This window comes from Ambystoma mexicanum, chromosome 9 (assembly GCF_040938575.1).
Source record: "Ambystoma mexicanum isolate Mex_15411 chromosome 9, UKY_AmexF1_1, whole genome shotgun sequence".
Taxonomy (NCBI): domain Eukaryota; kingdom Metazoa; phylum Chordata; class Amphibia; order Caudata; family Ambystomatidae; genus Ambystoma; species Ambystoma mexicanum.
Window position 1 is genome coordinate 1,443,960,562 of NC_090931.1, and position 21,539 is coordinate 1,443,982,100.

At 44.1% G+C, this 21,539-nt stretch overlaps 1 protein-coding gene across 1 annotated transcript in view; it reads right to left on the reverse strand.

Moving 5' to 3' along the window:
* Nucleotides 1–16,624: 16,624 nt before the first annotated feature.
* Nucleotides 16,625–21,539, reverse strand: part of IHH (Indian hedgehog signaling molecule) — a 188,787-nt gene continuing 183,872 nt past the window's right edge. Inside the window, exon 3 of the mRNA XM_069616864.1 lies at nt 16,625–20,554. Within this exon, the coding sequence (XP_069472965.1) occupies nt 19,899–20,554 (656 nt within the window). The 3' untranslated portion in view covers nt 16,625–19,898. The remainder of the gene's footprint in view (nt 20,555–21,539) is intronic.

Genomic DNA, 21,539 nt, shown 5'->3' on the forward strand with positions numbered 1-21,539 from the left:
AGTAGATTAAGTGTCTGGGTAAGTGTTAGGGTAGGGTTATGGTAAGGCAATGGCTAATAGGTTAATGCTTTGGGTAAGTGTTACAAGAAAGGGATAGGGAAGTTGGGGAGGGCTGGTGATGTTGGCATAGGATAGGGCTTAGGAAAAGCCTAGGGGTTAGGGTGCAGTATGTATTAGGGTAAGTGCTAGAGCTGAAGTTAGGGAAAGCCTAAGGTTAGGATTAGAGCAAGGGCTTGGCTTGGGGGAAGAGCCATGTCATTTGTGGTGAGCTGGTGATGAGGCTGGAGTTAGGTTCACAGTTTATTTTTGATTGATTTTGTATTGAGTAACATGCACAGAACATGGTTTAGCGCGTTGAAGGGTTAGTGTTCTGTAAGAGTTCAGGGTAGTAATTAGAGTTATGGGAAGGCTTAGTATTGGAGTTAGGGTGATTGTGGAGGTTTTATTAAAGGTTTGGGTCATTGTTAGGGTTACAGCCTTTTACATTTGTGTTTTTAAAAAGAGCTTTCTTGGTGACCATATTTTTGGCACCATTTTCACAATTTTCATTGATTTTATTGAATGACAAAAGTTTTTAAAACAGCTTTTTGCTGGATAAATATTCACATGACTACATTTCCCTGGGGACATTTTCACACAGAGCCCTGCAGAGCAGTTATTGATCACACAGAGGCTCTGGTAGAAGTTGCTGTATCGTTTGTCTGTTGGGGGAGATGCTGTCTTGCCATGACACATGGGAAAGTGTGGGGTTTCCAAAATGAGGAATATGTTGGCATCGTAGGGCAAGCTTTTACCAGAAGCATAGACAGGGTAGGGCCTGAGCAGGCAAGGCTCACCCAAAATCTATAAATGGCCACTCATCACGCAGCGCTGAGTGGGCATTTGATATCAACCTGCAAACTCAACAGCAAAGATCGCTCTCCGGCTCCCATGATCTATGCTCTTAGGTACCAGGAAGCTCTCCCTGCTTCCTGTTTGTGTCAAGCACGTGAGCCAGAGGCCTACAGAGCATCTGAGGATGCGGCGGCATGTGGAGTCTGCAGGGAAACAGCAGGTAAGTGGGGAAAAAAGCAGTTTTTTGAGTGTGTGTGAAGATTGTATGTATGTATGAATGTGTGTGTGCATGCAAGGGTATGTCTAAGTGCCTGTATGTATGAATGTATGCTAGGATGTGTCTGTAAGTGCACGTATATGAATGGGTGTGAGTGCAGGTGTGAACGCAGTGTGAATGTTCTGGGTGCGTGTGTGAATGACAGAGAAGATGTATGGGTGCATGACTGATGGGTGAACGTGTGTGTATGTCTGTGTGTGTGTATCAGTGTCTGTTTGTGTGTGTTTGTGCGTGTGTGTGTCTGTGTGTTTGTGTCTGTCTCTGTGTGTGTCTGTCTGTGCGTGTGTCTGTCTATCTGTTAGAGGCTGGGACCAGGGGAGGGGCATTGGAGCATGAACAATATTTGATAGGGACATGGCATGTTTTACTGGCATTTTTGGGCACTACGAAGACAGCTAGAGTCTTATGTGAAGGAGGGGCTAGGAGAGGGTACTACAACGGAGCTGGCTGGATAGTAATGGGGCATGGAATTTCATACTCGCATAAGTCCACAGCAAACATGACAATTGTTTTTACATGGGGGACATTTGTGCAGTTCGCAAGGCTATGTTTTCTTACTGTGGCATGACATCTTCTGCTCCTGTTAGGGGGCAAATGCAACATGATGAGTGTTGTTATACAGGAGTCTAGGGGGCTTTGTGTAGCCAGCAAGGACATTGTGGCATGACTTTTTTTATGGCATTAAGGCAAAGCAAACAGGAGTGTGTTCTTACGTGGGAATACTGGCATCTATTGGCAGAACCAGCATGAACATTTTTTTTTACTGGCATTACTGGCATTATGGGCAAAGCATGTTGGAACACTGTCATACATAGGTGCACTAGAATGGACATGTGTGGGAGCCAATCAGGATGAAAGTTTTTAAACTTGCAGAGTACTGGCATATACTGGGCAAAGGCATTATGAAAAAGCGATGGCAAATCCTCCTGTGCATTGCTGTTTGCTTGGCATCTAATGGACTTTCTTGTCATGTCTTACCCTACAAAACGGATTGTAAACCGTGTGGCTTTTTACCTAATTTATCACAGGGTACTGTAAAATGCACCATTTTAACCCTCACTAGGGTCGGTCACACCTGCGCATTCAGCCAGGGAAGTCACAAGCCCCCTTCCCTCTGTAGGCCTCCTTTAGGCTGTACCCTAATACAGTAGCTCCAGCCTCCACTAGTTAAACAGTCCTGGCTATGCCTCCGGCTACTGCCAGCATGTGTCAGGTATTGGCAGCATACCACACGTTTTAAAACGTCTTGAATTGTGCATTACATGACTGGCTCAAAATGTGCATTTCATTTTCCATCTATACAACAGAGCAGCTGATGCATTGAATCCTGAGAGAGTGAAAGGTGTACTAAGATGTGTGCGGTGTCGAGAAGGTGACGTTTTCACAGGATATTTACACCTTGTACATTGGTGCACAAGCCAAGGCTTTGTTTCAGAACTAGAGGCAGGAGAGCAGAGACCCAATATAGCACTGGTCACAAGTGTAGCAGTTTGCAAGGAAGCCTCAGTCTGATAATCGCAACAAGGCATAAAATAAGCAGTGTCGCATAGCAATTTTCTACGCAATTCTGTAGGTTTGCTAATTAAATGGACCCTTGTGCAGCACAGCTAGCTATTTAGATTACCTTGTTCAGTGAAAGCACAGCTCACCCAGCACTCCTCTTGCCCCCAGGGCTTCCTCCACCCTCCTATCTGTTCACTGCAAGTGCAAAGAGGTTAATGGGAGTGCAGGGGAACTCATCTCCACTTTTAAATTGCCAAAGCCCTGTGTGGGAGTGCTAGGCAACAAACATTCTCTCTTTTTTCAAATAATTGCAAACCAGAGGTAATCTGGATTACACTTTTAGCAAAATAACTATATCCTGTCTGTCTGGCAAAGACCTGCTGGTTGCATAATCTGTGCAACTGTTGCTCAGCCCATGAGCTGATCTCAAATTCATTGTCATCCTGTCGTTTCACCCTGTTGCTTTATACCAGCTCCCCTGAAAGTGAGATGGCAGCAAAAGTACACAATTCCAACTAGTTCTCTGCCTGCTACACCATCCACTCTGCTTAGTCGCTTACTGTATTTTCTCTTACATAATGAATACACAAAGCTAACTAGAAGTTTATGCAAAGTGTTGACGCAGCTACACATCTACTGCACTCAGTGCTAACAGTGATAAATATCCCTTTCATGGAAGCGCAGGGCTGTAATGCTGCGCTTGTTTTTACCTGACGTTAGCGGCCCTGCCCTTTCCCTGAAAGTGGTAATTAACACTATATTGAAAACAATTGATATTCATTAATTTGTTATAGCGCCTTTCACCATAATTATGGTCCCAACATGCTTCTAGTTGACTGCCCTTGGAGGGACCGGAGTCCCAAAATGTGGGACAGTTTGGGAGGTGCTATTATGCGTGTGTGTATTTCAGCCATTAAAGTTATGGCAGGATGGCCAAGGACCCTGGTAGCCACCCGTGTCTAGATGAAGTGTGTATGAGGGCAGCGGAGGAATACTATGGGCTAATATGGGGACTGTGTTTAAAGAGATAGTTATGTGGGAAGCTACAGTTCAAATTTGTCATTATAAGTATATAAATAACTTCATTCTTATGGCATAGGTGATGTGCAATTTTGTTTGTGTTGTGTGTGTGCGCCGGGTGTGTGGAGATGGCCCTTGCCATATCAATGACGGGCAAGGGCCATATTTTCCGCCTGAAGTTGACAATTACCCTCCCTGCCGCAAAAGCCATGCTACGTCTCGGGCTATGACTTTCCTTTAACATTGTGAAGTTTCTGGTTTTATGAAACTTCTGAACTATCCATACACAGCAAATGACGGTTCAAGCATACAATTTGAAGGACACTGCCCTGTGCAACACTGGCGGCACACACCGCACAGACCCTTGCACTGAAAAATGTTTTCAGAGCCTTTTCATCATATCTATTTTTTGCATCAAATCATGCAGCTAACCTTTACATTTTACAGACACCCGTTGCACTGATGTATTACTTTAGAGGTACATAGAAATGCTGTATTCTTGCCAATAATATTTCATATTATTAGTACCCAATGTAATGGTGCAGAGTCGATCGTCCTTCAGAATGATGAATGGCTGAGTCGGCCCTTCCATGATTTAAACATGTGATTTCCGGTTGCACACGGATGTCGCAGATCTACAATACGGATGGAGATTGTGTTGCATTAATCAGAGGCCAGCAAATATTGTCAAGGGTCCAGCTCCTAATTAAAGATGGGATTGGGCCAGGCTTTCCATCTCTGCCTGCCTATCCGGCAGAGTTGCAGTTTTTGGAAGAATTTATTTGGTTTTCTCGGTGTGCTGGATAAAACAGCAAGCTGCTGGCTGACTCACACATACTATGCGAGCACTCTGCCCAAACACATACACTGACAATGCAGCCACATTGGAACTGCGGTGTGTTAGGAAACATGAAAACCATCTGAATTCATTGCAATGTTTTGTTCGCTTTGTTTTTTACAGGCACTCATCTGAATTTCTAAAGTGTAAGGTTAGTCCTTTGAATCTTGGTAACATATGCTTGTTCTTTTTCTGATTTGATAAAATGCTTTGGTTTCACTTTAAGAATTCCCAGGTAAGATGGTAAACGTTGACTGTCATGGAGTGCATCTAGCAGCTGAACATTATATGCCTGTCTTTTCAACATACATGCCAACATTTTACCACAGCTGAGTGGGAGATTTTTTAACAGAGATCGGGGAATTTGAAATTTCCCATTGGATTGAATTGTGGTTAGAAATATTTTAGGATGGAGAAAGTAAATAATAGCCCTGTTTTTGATGAAAAAATCTGGAGTCTCCTACCCAAATCGGGAGGGTTGGCATGTCTGCTTCAAGATGGCTGCCACAATCACAGAAAAAGCCCGGATGTGTGTGCGCTGCTTGTTTCTAAATGTTTTTCAAATGAGAGTATATTTAAATAGTTAAAAAATCTTAAATAGGTTTTGTGGTCAAGTTGGCAAAATACCCTCACATGCACTACAAGGTATGGAAATGATATGAGAATAGTTCCTGGGTCGGGATGGCCCAGGGGTTTGGACGGACCCCGTCTGAGCAACTCACATATAGTTCAAGCATTCAGTTTATATATGGATATCAAAATAATTATGCATCAGATTCAATATTGACTTCCTTGTTCCTTTATGCAATCTTTGCAGAATCATCAACAAGATATCCATAAACCCACTGCATTTCGGTCCGGGGGACCATCTTCCTGGGACCAAATCCTACAAAAAAAGTATTAAAAATAAATGCAACTTGTAATTGGATACAATTTGTATATTTTGTTCTTATCCCAGCTGTGTTGCAACATAATGAACAAATTTTAGCTGCCTGGTGTGTCCTTGTTTGTACTAGTTCAGCCTTATGTTTTAATTTCTAGCAATCTGTGCTAGCTTGTTGTTCTAGGGTCGGTCTTCAGGACCTAGGATCTGCCTTCAGTACCTACAGTGCAAATACTTTTCAATTCTGATTATAATGTACAATGTCAGCACTGTATTGTAGGTGTATTACATCATATTGGAAAGGAGCATACCTTATTGGGTCAGGCTTACTGCACGGCGGCAATTTTGATCTTCTGCACACGAGTCTTGTAAAGGACATCATAAGAAGGAGCTTCTTTTCTAATATCGAGTGATAGTTTACCATTTCTCCCTTTAGCTTGGTCACTCACCTAATTCCTGTCTTCTCAAATGCTGGCCGGCGCACATGGATTGCTGTGAAAGCAGATCCTTGTTGCCGGCACAGTTTTGTTTTCGAAAATGGCACCGCCGGGCGCTAATGTGATTTTGCATGTCGGTTGCCATTCCCGTATTGATTCTAGAGCCCGCGCGGGGCTCTTTATCCTCATGTCAGTTATCTAATGTTGCCATATTGGATTCTCTGTGCACAGTATCCATATGTACAGTGTTGTACATGGGTTTGATCTATCCAAACATATATTGGTTAATGTTCAGCTTTACCACAATTTTACTGAACAAATGTTGTCAGTGTATATTATTTGTTCTGTACTTTAGTTTTACACTTGAATATAGATTGAGGTGCGTAACAGTTCTTGGGCACATTAATATAGTATGGTTTTCATGTAATTTTGCTGGTATGGTTTTAGTATACAATGTATTGAAATGATACACTAATATTCGGTGTCAGGTAACATGAAGATTCACATTAAGTTCAAGTCACACTTATTTGGAGATAAGTGCATTTTCTGTCACCATATGTCTACAGTTATATAATAGTTGTAGGACACATTGGTTATCGTAATTCCCATGTGTTCCAGTTACTGTGTATTTTCACCATTTAGTACAGTGGTGTTTAGTGCAATGTTTCATGAGATTTCTACAATGATGTACTAATAGTAGGTGTCATGTAACATGAGGGTCCACATTAAATTAAATGTACACATATTCTGAGATAATTGCAGTTGTTGTCACCATATGTCAACAGTTATATAATAGTTTTAGGCCCCATTGGTTATCGTAAGTCTCATGTTTTCCAGTTAGTATGCATTTTTACCATTTGGTACAGAATATTAACAACAGACGTGGTAAAGGTATCTGTTTGTTTATCTTCTTGCATCTAATTTAGATGAAGCATGCAAAATGACATTGCTTGTTCATCCCACTTGGGTGCATAGAGTTCGATCGATCTACCCAATGGGTTTCCCTTTGGTCCAAATGTTTGGTAATATTGCAGCCCTCTTGTCTTTTTTCTACTACCTCAAGGATTTGGAACATCCTTTGTGAGGCCTTATGTTTTGCTTCCTGAGAGGGTTGGGTGACTCGGAATCTTGTGTTATGTGTGCACATTTGAGCGGTGTTCATTCCACTGAAGGTCAGCTTTCGTGTTGATTGTCTGACATAGGGGCCAAAGCATTTTAGATAGATCGTTTTCCCTGAATTGGGATGAAACACTGCTTTACCCTTCTGTATGAAACTGCAGTTTGTGCATTGACAACATGGGATGGGAAGTTGCCACACTTTTGAGGGTTTCTGGGAGGTCTATTGCTATCGCTCCTGGCCACCATATCTCTGATGTTCCTGCTTCTTGTGTAGGCTAACACTGGTGGGTTGTCGTATAGTTTACCTAATGTTCTGTCTTCAGGTAAGAAGTGTCAATGTTTGTTCACAATTTCTTTGAGTTTAGGACTCTGCGTGGAGTACTTTGAGACGTAGATCATTGGTGGGTGTGCTTTGCCCAGTAGGGCTTCTCTGGTGATATGTTCTACTTTGTTAAGAGAGCTTGTGATCTCTGGGTCTTGATACCCTCTAGCTTTAAACCTATCTGGCATGTCCTTTAGATGTTTTGCACAGTCCAATTAATCTTGTACAATCTTTTTGACCCTTAGAAATTGACTGTACATTAAGCTCTTGATGGTGCTTGGTGGGTGAAAACTCAGTCTGTGTAGCAAGTTATTGCGGTTGGTGGTTGTCCGATATAGTGTTGTTTGGAGTCCGTTCTCAATATATTTAACTGTGAGTTCTAAGAAGTCAACAGTATTTCTGCCGTGTGTAGTAGTAAATTGTATTCTTTCATCAATGCTGGTTAGGTAGGTGCTGAATAGTTTAAATTCCTCCTCTGTGCCTGTCCATACTCCGAAAATGTCATCTATGTACCTGCAGCAATAGCTGACGTAGTTCCACCAGACATGATGTTGTAGTATATGCTCACTATCGAATTTATACATACATGTATTGGTGTAGCTCAGGGCCATGTTGGCACCGATGGATGTCCCTGATACCTGAAGGTAGTGCCGTTTTTTAAATCTGAAGTGTGAATTTTGGGATATAAACTCTAACAAAGACACAAGGAACTCTTTTGCTGCTTTTAAGCCACTGGCCTCATGTAATAGCCATTCCACTGCTTCCTGTCCTTGATTGTGCGTTATGGAGGTATATAAACTCTGTACATCTGCAGTGAAGAGTATATTGTTGCAGCCCAAATTAAGTGATTTGAGAATGTTCAAAATGAGTGGTATCCTTGATGTATGTGTCAATTTACTGAATGAGGGGATATAGAATGAATCAAGATAAGTCCCTAGTGGTGGAAGAATACTGCTTGTTGCCGATACTATGGGACGTCCAGGGGGTTGCAATGGATTTTTGTGTATTTTGGATAGAGTGTAAAAGATGGGTGTTGATTGATTGATAGGTTATTTGAACACGCTTAATACCCAGAGGTTTCTAAGCGTGGACCAAGGGATCAAACCTGTGTTGCTTCGTGTCGTCTTGCTTCCAAGGCGAGCACTTTGCCGCTGAGCTATCCTCCCAAGACTGTTCTGGGATGCGGTGCTGTAAGATAGTCGCATTTTCTGTCTGAGATCCAACCTCTCTCCTCGGCTTTCATTAGTAGGGTATTGAGGTTACTTTTGATTTCTGGTGTGGGGCCTGAGGCTATTGGGGCATATATGTTCCAATCTTGGAGTTGCATTTCACATTCCTTTTCAAAATCCTCTGTGTTGAGGACCACTAATCCTCCGCCTCTGTCTGTCCGCTTTAACATCGGTGAAGTATCTGAGAACAAGAATTTGAGGGTGTCTAGGTCTTTGCGGCTGAAATTGCTATGTAGGCACCAGTGTGACAGCTTTTGCAGATCTGCTGTGACTATTCCCTGAAATAGATGAATGACAGGATTAAGGAATGGGTGGAATGAAAGTGCTGTGTGGTTTGAACTCTGTGAATTCTGGTTGCTCCATGGATTCAGCAGTGTTTTCAAAGTTCTGGTGGGCGAAGAAGGCCTCCAGCCTCAGTTTTATTGTGAATTTGATGATCAAATAGATAGAGCTATACGTGGGAACAAAATTAAGTCCTTTTTGTAAAAGGGTTGATTCAGTTTGTGTGAACTGCTTCTTCGATAGATTCACCACTGAGTTTTCCTGGGCTTCTGTCATGTCAATGGACGGTTCACTTCTCTTCCTGTGCCCCCTCCTGGACCATTGCCTCTTCCTACCCTTCCTAAAGAAAACACATGTGAGGTTCTAGGGCGTTCTGTTGTGGTGTTGGTGTTAGTAGTGCTTGCTGCTTCTAAAGTGTCGGGGTTGTTACCTGTGGATTCTGAGTCAGTGCGGCCTGGATCTGAGGAGCTTGTCATGTCCTGGCTAGTTGTATTTTGTCTGTATGCATCCATTGATGTGTAGACTGCATCATGTATATGGACATATGTGCCTCTTCTGAATTTACTGAGTTTCTTATTTTCTAGTTCTGTGCGATATTTGTCTAAGTTACTGTGGATGTCTTCCAATATTACCTCTAAGTCGGTGCATGTTAATGCATTTGTTAATTCTGTTTGCAATTCTGAAATGGCTTTGGTCAAGTTGTCTAGTTCTTTCGATAATTTTGTACAGTTAGTAAAATCAGAGCTAAATGAGATGTATTTAATATTCTAGTCTAAGTTGTTTATCTTGGGACTGGGGTCTGTGCTGCTAGTAGAGACGCCAGTGTCTCAGATGGGATTCAGAACAGCGTCAGCTTCTCCTGTGCTGAAGCCTAGAGTGTCAGCCCTTCTGTCTGGGAGGTTTGTTAATTCTTCATGTGACCTGCTGAAGTTAATGCGTGCCTTCACTCGAATTGTGCAGTTATACAACAATGAATGAGAAAGCCTGGATGAGTTGGTACCGCTTGTTCCTAAATGTTTTTTTAAAAAATGGTTTCAAAATCTTAAATAGATGTTGTGGTCCTGTTGCCAAAATACCCTCACTTGCACTGTGAGGTTTGGACATGACATGAGCATGGTTCCTGGGTTGGGGTGATCCAGGAGGTTGGGAGGACCTCGTGGGAGCAACTCACATATAGTTCAAGCAATCAGTTTCCATATGGATATCAAAGTAATTATACATGAGATTCAATATGGACTTTCTTTATAGGAGCTCTGCAGAATCACCAACGAGCTATCCATAAAAGGGCTGCTTTATGTGAGCGGCACAGGCACAGTCACTGCACAGCAGCTCTGGTTCGGTCGGCGGGCTCTTCGGCATACTCATCGATTCCGCCTTCCCTGGTGGTGAGCTCTGCATGGGATGGCATGGCTGCAATGAACAGTGCAGGGTGTGTCTCACCCCTGCATCAAAGCCTGAAAGAGATGCAGCAGAAACCCACAGCCAACAAAGTGTGTGCAGCAGCCAAGGTGCAGCTTAAGGTTACAGGAGAGAAGGGACACGCGCTGGCATAGCAGTGGCCGGCTCACCCTTAGCGAATTGTTCAGCACTTAGCCATAGCTCTCAACCTTTAGTGTCGTCGGGGTGGGTGAAAACAGCAGATTTCTTTGGGGGCGGCTGAGAGCCCATTGAGGTGTATGGACATGCAGGGAGCTTGGCGGGTGAGTTATCTGATCAGTAGGCGAGTAGAACCCGCCAAAGTGTGTGAGTTGAGAGCTATGACTTAGAATCACCTTCAGGGCACATACCTACACACAAGGGAAGCCAGCACACTGAATACTTAATGATCATCGAACCTACATTTAACTATTCATTGTCCCGGTATCTCCATGAACACAGGGTCAAGGGGAGGGCACAGGCAGCATTCTGTGGCACACCCTACAGGAGAGAAAGAGGTTGGGGGGGGGAATTAGTAGCTAGGTATAAAGGGTCTGGCACTAAGAAATGAAAGGGAGATGGTGGAGTTATGATGCAACCTACCTGTCAAGAGCAATCTACACATTACTGAGCTGATGGTTGTCATCGGGAACCTATTAAAACACCTCTCCAACTGCTCTGGGAGAGAGTTAAAGATGTCTATAGCAAGACCTAATAACAGAAAAAAATTGTAAGAGAAAATACAGAAGCAGATGTGCAGTGGGGAGGAAGGAAGGAAGGAAGGAAGGGAGGGAGGGAGGGAGGAAGGAAGGAAGGATGGAAGGAAGGAAGGAAGCAAGCAAGCAAGCAAGGAAGGAAGGAAGGGACGGAGGGAAGGAGGGACGGAGGTAGGGAGGGAGGGAGGATAAGGAGAGGGCGGGGTGGAGGGAGACTGGTGATAAGCTGCCATCAAGTATCACAATGAGCTACAAAACGAGAAGAGACTGAATGTTTCCGTAGGTCATACTTTTATTGGAGGTTGCAGAAATGACCTCTAACCTGCAAGAGACGTTTTAGCATCAGGTTAAATCACCAGAACAGAGGGGACTTCCAGTTTCCTCTCTGTGACGACAATACCCATAAGACTCACACTTATATAATAAATCTTTAAATAATTATATTTTTAAAAAATCTTCTTTGTTCCATAATTACCAATTCAAATATAATATTAATATTTATAATAAAAAATGAATTTCTATATTGACAATGAACATTTCCAAAATCTATTTTACATGGAAGGAATAGAAAAATAAATACGTAGAAAGGCATCTTTCTCAAGGACACTTGGAAGAACGTGGACACAATTGGCAAAATGACAATTTAAGCATACAGTAAACGTGACGTGCATCCTTCACAGGCGTGACAAGTGTGTCCTCACAGGACTCGGTGGTCTAGGGGGGGTGGCTTTTGTGTATCTCTGGAAAAGTCTTGCAAAGAGCCTCTCTTCCTCGACAGCATTCTAGAACCTTCTTTGTTGGGCTTCGAGACATATTTAATGTGTGGTACATAAACCAACATAAAATCTGTATAATTTCTGTAAATGCCTATTATAAACAGGACACATCCCTCGAAGTGATGCCACTATCGACCACTAGGTGGACCATTTCACAGAGGAATGAGCAGGCGCCTGCATAGCTCATTCCTGGGCTTGGGGAAGTCTGTACGTCAATCACGTGCACTCGGAAAATGAACTACGTACTTTGCCAATCATATTTCTTGTTACTGTGCCAGCACGGCTTCTCCCATGACCAGGCTTTCAGATTCCATGGTTAGGTAGGGCAAATTGATTTCTCTGCTACGGTCACATATATAAAAACTGCATTCTCGTGTGACGCAGACAATCCTTTGACCATCACAAAATGGGCAAGTGAGTCCCAGGGCTGCTCTTCTGGAATGTTCTGTGGACTGGCCCACTGCATTAAGGTGCAGGCAGTGGCATTGTATTCCAAAATGTAAATCTATACTAAGTGCAGAGAGGAGTGGCTGCTCAGGGATTCAGGCATTTGATGTTAGACCAAATTAACTTGAATGGAGTAAATTGAGGTATGTGTTTTGCCGGGGTCAGAAAATGCAGGTAAGCTAATTAAATGAAAAACCAAAATGGGAGTAAGTGGCTTCACCCATTTTATGGAGTTTCCGTGGATGAACTGGCTGACATCCTACCTGACTTCCCTCCTTTCTCTCTATAATCGAACGCTAATGGACCATGGCAAGGGTCTGCAACCTGAGGGTCTCCAGATGTTCAGGACTACGATTCCCATGATCCCATCCCCATTCACCATGCTGGCTATAGTTGATGGGTGTTGTAGTCCAAGTCATCAGGTCAGAACAAGGTTTGCAGACCCCTTGACTAAGGGGTTAATGTTTTTGCTTGTTTGCCTATGCCTGCAAATCATCCAAGCCCCGGCTATGTGAGGCCTCACGGGAGGCGAATAGTGAGGCCTCATGGGAGCCGGATAGTGAGTTCTCATGGGAGGTGAATAGTGAGTCCTCATGGGAGGTGAATAGTGCGCTGAATCAAATAAACTTCAATTTGGTGGGTTCAACTTCAAGATTTAACATTAAACTGATTACGGCCTGGTACTGATTTGCAGGATCATTCGATCGCGGCTGGCTTCCTCATTCCTCAGCCCGCCAATCTTGTTACGCTTCCCCTACAAAAGACGAGAGAGGCCACTGAGTCTTGCTTGCCTTTTCTTAGAAAATACCTCTGGTCCTTGAAATGTCTGGCTCCTCCCAGGACCATCTATCCCTCAAAGCCTTGCACTGGTTGGCAGTGAAAGGCCACATACAAGTCAAACCACGACCACCCTCCACCTTGCTTACTGGACAAAGTCCCAAAATACCCAACTGGTTTTACATCGGATTTGCCAGTCCTCCGCCCACGTTCACTTCATCTTTCCAATATCAACTTCCGCAGTTTGGTGGGTGATAGTCTGTCTAGAAGGGGAACCAACTTTGGACCATTCACCCTTTGAAATACTAGTGATTATTAATTCAATACAAATTAATAATCAAAGATTCAATCCCAGTAACTTTCTTGACTCCTCCTCGTGTTACTCAAGCCACAATTCCTTCCTCCCAACTTTCCTACATGAAGCATACCAGCGGCCCTGCCCATTCAAATCTGCTCACATTGAATAAATACATGTTATAGAATGTGATCTTTGATTGAAGTGACTTATGTTCAGACGAAATGATCAGAATCCTGGCTATAATATGCAACCACAATTGTCTACGGTCTCTGATCTGGGGATAAATTGCTTCTGGTGTCGTTTGCCCTAAAGTCAGTCCAGTTAGAGACCTGGGCCTGTAAATGTCTCCATTTCATTATTTTGGTTTCTAGTCTCTTTGGGGTCTTTTTTAACAGTGCAAAGTACTGCCTTAGAGGTTTTCATTTTTTTTAAAAATTGCTAAAAAGTGTTAGCACCCCCATTAAGCCCCTCCCTTTGAACTAGTTATGATCCCTTGCCGCCCCTTTTTCAAATATAATCTTATTTTGTAAGGCAGGAAACACCACTTTTGAAATGTTGCCTTTGCACTGATATAAAGACATCTTGACGCACCGGTACTGATATAATTATAATAACATGTTTCACACTACATCCCTCCCTCCAGGTAGTGTAGCACGGTATAATGGCATGTCAGACACTGCATCCCTCCAGATAGTGTAACGCAGTATAATGACACGTCACACACTACATCCATCGAGATACTGTAACGCGGTATAATGACATGTCACACACTGCATCCCTCCAGATAGTGTAGCACGGTATAATGACATGTCACACACTACATCCCTCCAGATAGTGTAACGCGGTATAATGACATGTCACACACTACATCCCTCCAGATAGTGTAGCACGGTATAATGGCATGTCACACACTACATCCCTCCCTCCAGATAGTGTAACGCGGTATAATGACATGTCCCACACTACATCCCTCCAGATAGTGTAGCACGGTATAATGACATGTCACACACTACATCCCTCCAGATAGTGTAACGCGGTATAATGACATGTCGCACACTACATCCCTCCCTCCAGATAGTGTAACGCTGTATAATGACATGTCGTACACTACATCCCTCCCTCCAGATAGTGTAACGCGGTATAATGACATGTCGCACACTACATCCCTCCCTCCAGATAGTGTAACGCGGTATAATGACATGTCACACACTACATCCCTCCCTCCAGATAGTGTAACGCGGTATAATGACATGTCCCACACTACATCCCTCCAGATAGTGTAGCACGGTATAATGACATGTCACACACTACATCCCTCCAGATAGTGTAACGCGGTATAATGACATGTCGCACACTACATCCCTCCCTCCAGATAGTGTAACGCTGTATAATGACATGTCGCACACTACATCCCTCCCTCCAGATAGTGTAACGCGGTATAATGACATGTCGCACACTACATCCCTCCCTCCAGATAGTGTAACGCGGTATAATGACATGTCGCACACTACATCCCTCCCTCCAGATAGTGTAACGCGGTATAATGACATGTCGCACACTACATCCCTCCCTCCAGATAGTGTAACGTGGTATAATGACATGTCACACACTACATCCCTCCAGATAGTGTAACGCGGTATAATGACATGTCACACACTGCATCCCTCCAGATAGTGTAACGCGGTATAATGACATGTCACACACTACATCCCTCCCTCCAGATAGTGTAACGCGGTATAATGGCATGTCACACACTACATCCCTCCCTCCAGATAGTGTAACGCGGTATAATGACATGTCCCACACTACATCCCTCCAGATAGTGTAGCACGGTATAATGGCATGTCACACACTACATCCCTCCCTCCAGATAGTGTAACGCTGTATAATGACATATCGCACACTGCATCCCGCCAGATAGTGTAACGCAGTATAATGACATGTCGCACACTACATCCCTCCCTCCAGATAGTGTAACGCGGTATAATGACATGTCACACACTAAATCCCTCCAGATAGTGTAACGCGGTATAATGACATGTCACACACTGCATCCCTCCAGATAGTGTAACGCGGTATAATGACATGTCACACACTACATCCCTCCCTCCAGATAGTGTAACGCTGTATAATGACATATCGCACACTGCATCCCGCCAGATAGTGTAACGCAGTATAATGACATGTCGCACACTACATCCCTCCCTCCAGATAGTGTAATGCAGTATAATGACATGTCACACACTACATCCCTCCAGATAGTGTAACGCGGTATACTGACATGTCACACACTGCATCCCTCCAGATAGTGTAACGCAGTATAATGACATGTCGCACACTGCATCCCTCCAGATAGTGTAACGCGGTATAATGACATGTCACACACTACATCCCGCCAGATAGTGTAACGCAGTATAATGACATGTCGCACACTACATCCCTCCCTCCAGATAGTGTAACGCGGTATAATGACATGTCACACACTACATCCCGCCAAATAGGGTAATGCAGTATAATGACATGTCGCACACTACATCCCGCCAGATAGTGTAACGCGGTATACTGACATGTCACACACTGCATCCCTCCAGATAGTGTAGCACGGTATAATGGCATGTCACACACTACATCCCTCCAGATAGTGTAGCACGGTATAATGGCATGTCACACACTACATCCCTCCCTCCAGATAGTGTAACGCTGTATAATGACATATCGCACACTGCATCCCGCCAGATAGTGTAACGCAGTATAATGACATGTCGCACACTACATTTCTCCCTCCAGATAGTGTAACGCGGTATAATGACATGTCACACACTACATCCCTCCAGATAGTGTAACGCGGTATAATGACATGTCACACACTGCATCCCTCCAGATAGTATAACGCGGTATAATGACATGTCACACACTACATCCCTCCCTCCAGATAGTGTAACGCTGTATAATGACATATCGCACACTGCATCCCGCCAGATAGTGTAACGCAGTATAATGACATGTCGCACACTACATCCCGCCAGATAGTGTAACGCGGTATAATGACATGTCACACACTGCATCCCTCCAGATAGTGTAACGCGGTATAATGACATGTCGCACACTACATCCCTCCAGATAGTGTAATGCGGTATAATGACATGTCACACACTACATCCCGCCAAATAGTGTAATGCAGTATAATGACATGTCGCACACTACATCCCGCCAGATAGTGTAACGCGGTATACTGACATGTCACACACTGCATCCCTCCAGATAGTGTAACGCGGTATAATGACATGTCACACACTGCATCCCGCCAGATAGTGTAACGCGGTATACTGACATGTCACACACTGCATCCCTCCAGATAGTGTAGCACGGTATAATGGCATGTCACACACTACATCCCTCCCTCCAGATAGTGTAACGCGGTATAATGACATGTCGCACACTGCATCCCGATAGTGTAACGCCCCAGAGTCTTGCTCTTTAAGAGAGAAGTGTGATCGATTAGGAGAAAAAATGCAATGTGCTGTTGAGCAAAACCTTATTTTTTATAGGTAGAAATTCGATTTTTTTTATTTCTTTTTTTTGCACAAACTCAACGCACTTATATGCAGAGGGGGGTCCTTATGCAGCGACCCCCCCATACTTCCCTTACAATATTTATTACCCTAACCGACCCCCTACAAATAAATGTTGAAATGTGCAGTTCAGAATTCAGCATTTTCAGCCGCAGGATTTTCGGACGCAAAATAATTGGGTGATACCGGTAGAAATCTGTACTCATTCATCATTTTTTTCGCCCTGAAATTTAAAATGAGCCTAGAAACTGTTTTATGCTTTCTGATTAAAGTCCTGACACTATGGACTGGAATAGGATTCGGATAAGTGTCCGACTCTGGCACGGCACACCACCAGTCAAGGGCAAAGACGGGCCTGTCTGTAGCAGGTTTGTTCCAGTTGGTACTTGGCCACTGGTCAGGGGAGCCAACTTTTGAATTTCCTGGGGGGTGCCGGTGGCCATATTTCAGGGAACTTCCATTACCAGTATAGGAACATTTAGCACAGATTGCTTTTCACGGGGGATGCGGACTCAGCACCCCGGACACTGATCTTTACTGATACTCAAATTCACCTCAAATATTTAGTTACGTTGGAGCAAACTGAAGACGGTGTGGAGTTCAAAAAGCATAATCTTGGATTCCTGGTGCAAAATACATGCCAACGCTATCAATGATGGCAGTAGGTTCCCAAATCTGGGTCAGCCCTGCCACCTATCAATGCCCCTTCCCTCACTTACCACCTTTTGAAGTCTAGGAAACAGACAGTAGCACAGAAGTCCTGGTGAAATTTGTGTTCTTTAAATTTTGGGTTGGCTCCTTCCGTGCCACGTTCCTTCAGTCGCTTCCCTATTTTCTTAATAATCCCAACAGCAGCATGGCCAGGTTGTCTCAACCGAGACATACTAATGAGAAACCTACTTACCTTGGTGGCTGTCTGACCTTTCTTAGACAAAATGCTACTTCTGAGGTCATGTGTAGAGGCATCTTGTCTAATGATTTAGTTTTCAGGCACCAACTCTTGTGGACCTATGAAAACTTCCTGCCACTCCCAGCAGCTCACGAGGTACCTTATGCTTCGTGGCCCTACTCTTGGGCTCAGCAGCCACTATGATTACAGCAAGCCAGATGAGTTAGCACAATGTCATGTGGTCTCCATTCCCCAATCAAATGCAAGAGACTCGCTGATGGATCTGATTTACCTGGCCACTGATACCAGCAGGTAGAGCTCTGAAGTTTCCCATGGCCATGCGCGAGAAGCCACCCAGTCCTGTTTTTGCTTGGAAATCTGGGGCTTGCAGTTTTTCAAAAGGTTAAGAAGCAAAGCTACAAGTCTCAGAATGTAAAAGGTAACACACAATACTGGGTGGCCTTCTCATGCATGGCCACGGGAACGCGGATAGCTTTGAGTAGTTCCGAAGCAGGTGGGACGGTTCACAGATCTCACGCTCCCTTTTCAGATTGATGTTAGAGCGCCCCCAGCAATTACATTTGTGATGTGTTCTGCACTAGGATACAAATTTAGCAACCAGATCTAAAACACACGGAGCAGACTGGATTACACAAAGCAGGAAAGAAAAAACACAAGCAGCAAAAAGTAATAAATTATTGCGGGTGTTCATAAATACGAAGTTCGGTTTGGAATGTTCCAGACTGACGCGCAGCGCCAGATTCCCTTGGCTTGATGCGGGGCTGTTGCACTTCTCTTGGGCAAGTTCCCTCCGTGCATCACAAGGAGTTGCTGCTTATGAAACAGACAGTGTACTTGTGAGAAGACAAGTGACACGAAGGAATAAATGCTTACCAGAATGGCTGGCAGTGCCAGGCGGTGCAGTTCACGACACCCTTGTCGCTCCCATGTCCCTTTCTAGCAATTGGATACCATGGAATTTCTAAGTTGAACCCAGCATACAACCCCCACCCCACACAAAACTGGACATTTCCACCTTCCACCAAATTTTCTTTCAAAGAAACATATAACCCTATCGGTCTCTGAATCAATGCTTGATCTGACATGTTCTAAGGTTCTTCAGAACTTGAATTGTGTGTTGTCGGTGGAGAAGGTTCAATTCGACTTGAGATCTCTGTAGAGTTCCTTTGAAGGGAGGACTGTGGCAAAGGAACAACTTCACAGAAAAAAGGAAAGTTCTTCTATCTGCAAATTCTGCTTAGACATGTCTATGAATTTCCACAGAACAGGTTTGAATTTGGAACAAAGTCTTGATTTTGGATGCAGCGTGAATTCCCACAATAAGTCAACGTCTCTGGTTAAGATAGCGTGCAAAGGCTCAAGGTCTGTGACGGAACCTTCACCTTCGATGAAAAGCTTTGACGATGCAAGGAACTATCTGCCCCTGGGAATGTCGTGCGGCATAAATGACCATCGAGAAGCACAGAGCAAAAATAAGGGTAGGCATTAGATAGGGCCATCTGGGGCAGTAGGCATGGTGCATGGACTCACTAGATGGGCCAGGTGGTTCCCCTCTACCTACACTATATATCGATTGGCAAAGATCCGGTAAGCTTTTATTCCAATAAAAATAACAATGTCTAAGGAGCTTCAAAAAAGTATTCTGGTCTTGCATAGTTATGAGCTTAGATTTTCTCCTCTCTCCCTCCCCCCAACCCATCCCTGAATTAATGCTGGTAAATAAGTCATCCCTCCCAGCTTCTTCTGGTATCCGAGGTGGCCTGATTCAAGCATGTCGCATCTCACGCTTGTAGTGCCTGTTTACATCAGGAACGTTTCGATGTAGTGTTTGGTTCTGTGGTCAGAGGTGAGGCAAGGCCTTTGGTTTTGAAGGGAGAAGATCCCACTTTCTTCCCGCAATACATCTAGTCAATATTTCACAGTCCATTTGGTCCATTATTTCTCCTCTTATTATATCTTTTGAGGCGTCCCACTTGTTTCCATTTTTTTTAAAACAGACCCATTGTTTTGGAGAAATGGCCAGGAAAGCAAGGCAGTGTAGTGTCTCTGTCCTTGGATCTCCTGTTGGATGTGGCCTTTGAGGATTATTGAAGAGGTGGACGGCGGTGGTCTCTCCTGTACCCTCTTTGCACGGCGTCCCTACATCTCCGTGCTGCATTGCCTTGGCCGACAGCACTTGAGCTGGGGCTGCTTGGCAGGCTAGTCTGCGGTTTCGTTTTCCTTCCGTGGCCCCCCACTGTGCTCAGCTCCTCGTTAAGGGCATCCCAAGAGGGTGGAACTCTTCCTTGGCTAGAAAAATCTTGCTGAGTTGATAAAGGACTTCTGAGTACCAGTGAATGCCCTCTGTATGTGTCTCCAGCCTTCCCACACCATAGTAAAGCCTCAGTGGCCAGAAGGCTAGCTGTGCCAGGTGATGTTTTTGGACCACGGCAAAGCAGGAGACAACTATATTGTCGACCAACAACGTGCCATGGCTGGTGAGGGGAGCATAGGCACCTATGTCAGTTCGAGTGGTGACAGAAACTACCTTAGCTGGCTGCAACCCGAGTACCCCTTCTGAAAGTATGTACTGTCCGGGCTTCACGTGGCTGGCAAACACTGCACTGAAGTCGGTGAGTGGTACAGTGAAGTTATCCGCCACAAAAAGCAGGTGGGCTGCAGTGATTGCCAGTTGACGGGGTGGATCCTGCGTTTCCACCACATAGAAGTCTTTCACTGCCGAAGAGTCTTTGTCCAGGAAGGTTAGGAAATTACTGTACGTTCTTCGGCCCTCTCCATCCATGGACAGCACACGGTCGCCTGGCCGCAACTCCGGTATGGGAATCTTCTGACCGCTCTCCAGCATTGCCAGGGCTGTGGCAGGGAAGCAGCCACCAGTCTTTGCTGCAGCTGAGTGTTCTATAAAGAGATGAAAAAGAGTCAGTCAAGAAAATAAATGTATTTTTGGGCTCTCAATACAAACACTCAAGTTATTCAACTCCTTAACATGGCTGTCCGTAAAACATCAGCAACAACGTCAGGTCCTAATGGGGCAGAAAAGGGGCAGCAAATTATTTTATAAGTCATACCATCTCAACCAGGATAAGGGAAAAGTACACCTTAGAAGGGTCCAGACACAATATAGTTCTATTTAGGAAGAGTCTAAGGGCTAGGGAGACTGAAATAGTACTTGCAGAAGAGAAAGCCTAGCCATGTGACAGGAGTTCAGCAGGAGTCTAGGTAAGATATTTGACATATTTGCAAATCCATGATGTGCTGATTAATGAAGAAAACAAGAATGGGGATATTTAAGTGCACTGATTGCCAGCGGATGCCTATTGTCCAACTTCACATTACAGGTCAATTCTGGAGAACTTTATATTAGGCAACTACCCACTTCTGAACTGTGAGCTGTTCAATACATCTTGATCAACCGGACTCATGCCTGAGACCTGGAAGACAGCAGCTGTTAGACCTTACTGAAAAAGCCAACACTAAATCCATTCGATCTTGGAAACTGTTCACCTATCGCCGAGATCCCCCTTCCTCGCCAAATGGCTTGAAAGAGTAATTGACACATTTGTAAATCATTGATGTTCTCAATATTGAAGAAAAGAGTGGACATATTTAATTCCACTGATTGCCTGTGGAACCCCATTGCCCAACCTTCCATTCCGCAAGGATTCTACGTATCTCCTCTCCTCTTTAACCTGTACATTAAGCCATTAGAAGAGAAGTCATGATATAGGTTTATTTGTTCAAAACTACATAAAACAACACAAAACCAAGAGAGGTTTTCAAGGGTTCGAACTTTTCATTCCACTAATCTTAAAGATCACTTAATGGACCTGCATTCATGGGTGGATAAGAACACCCTAGGAATCAATCTCAATAAAACCGAGCT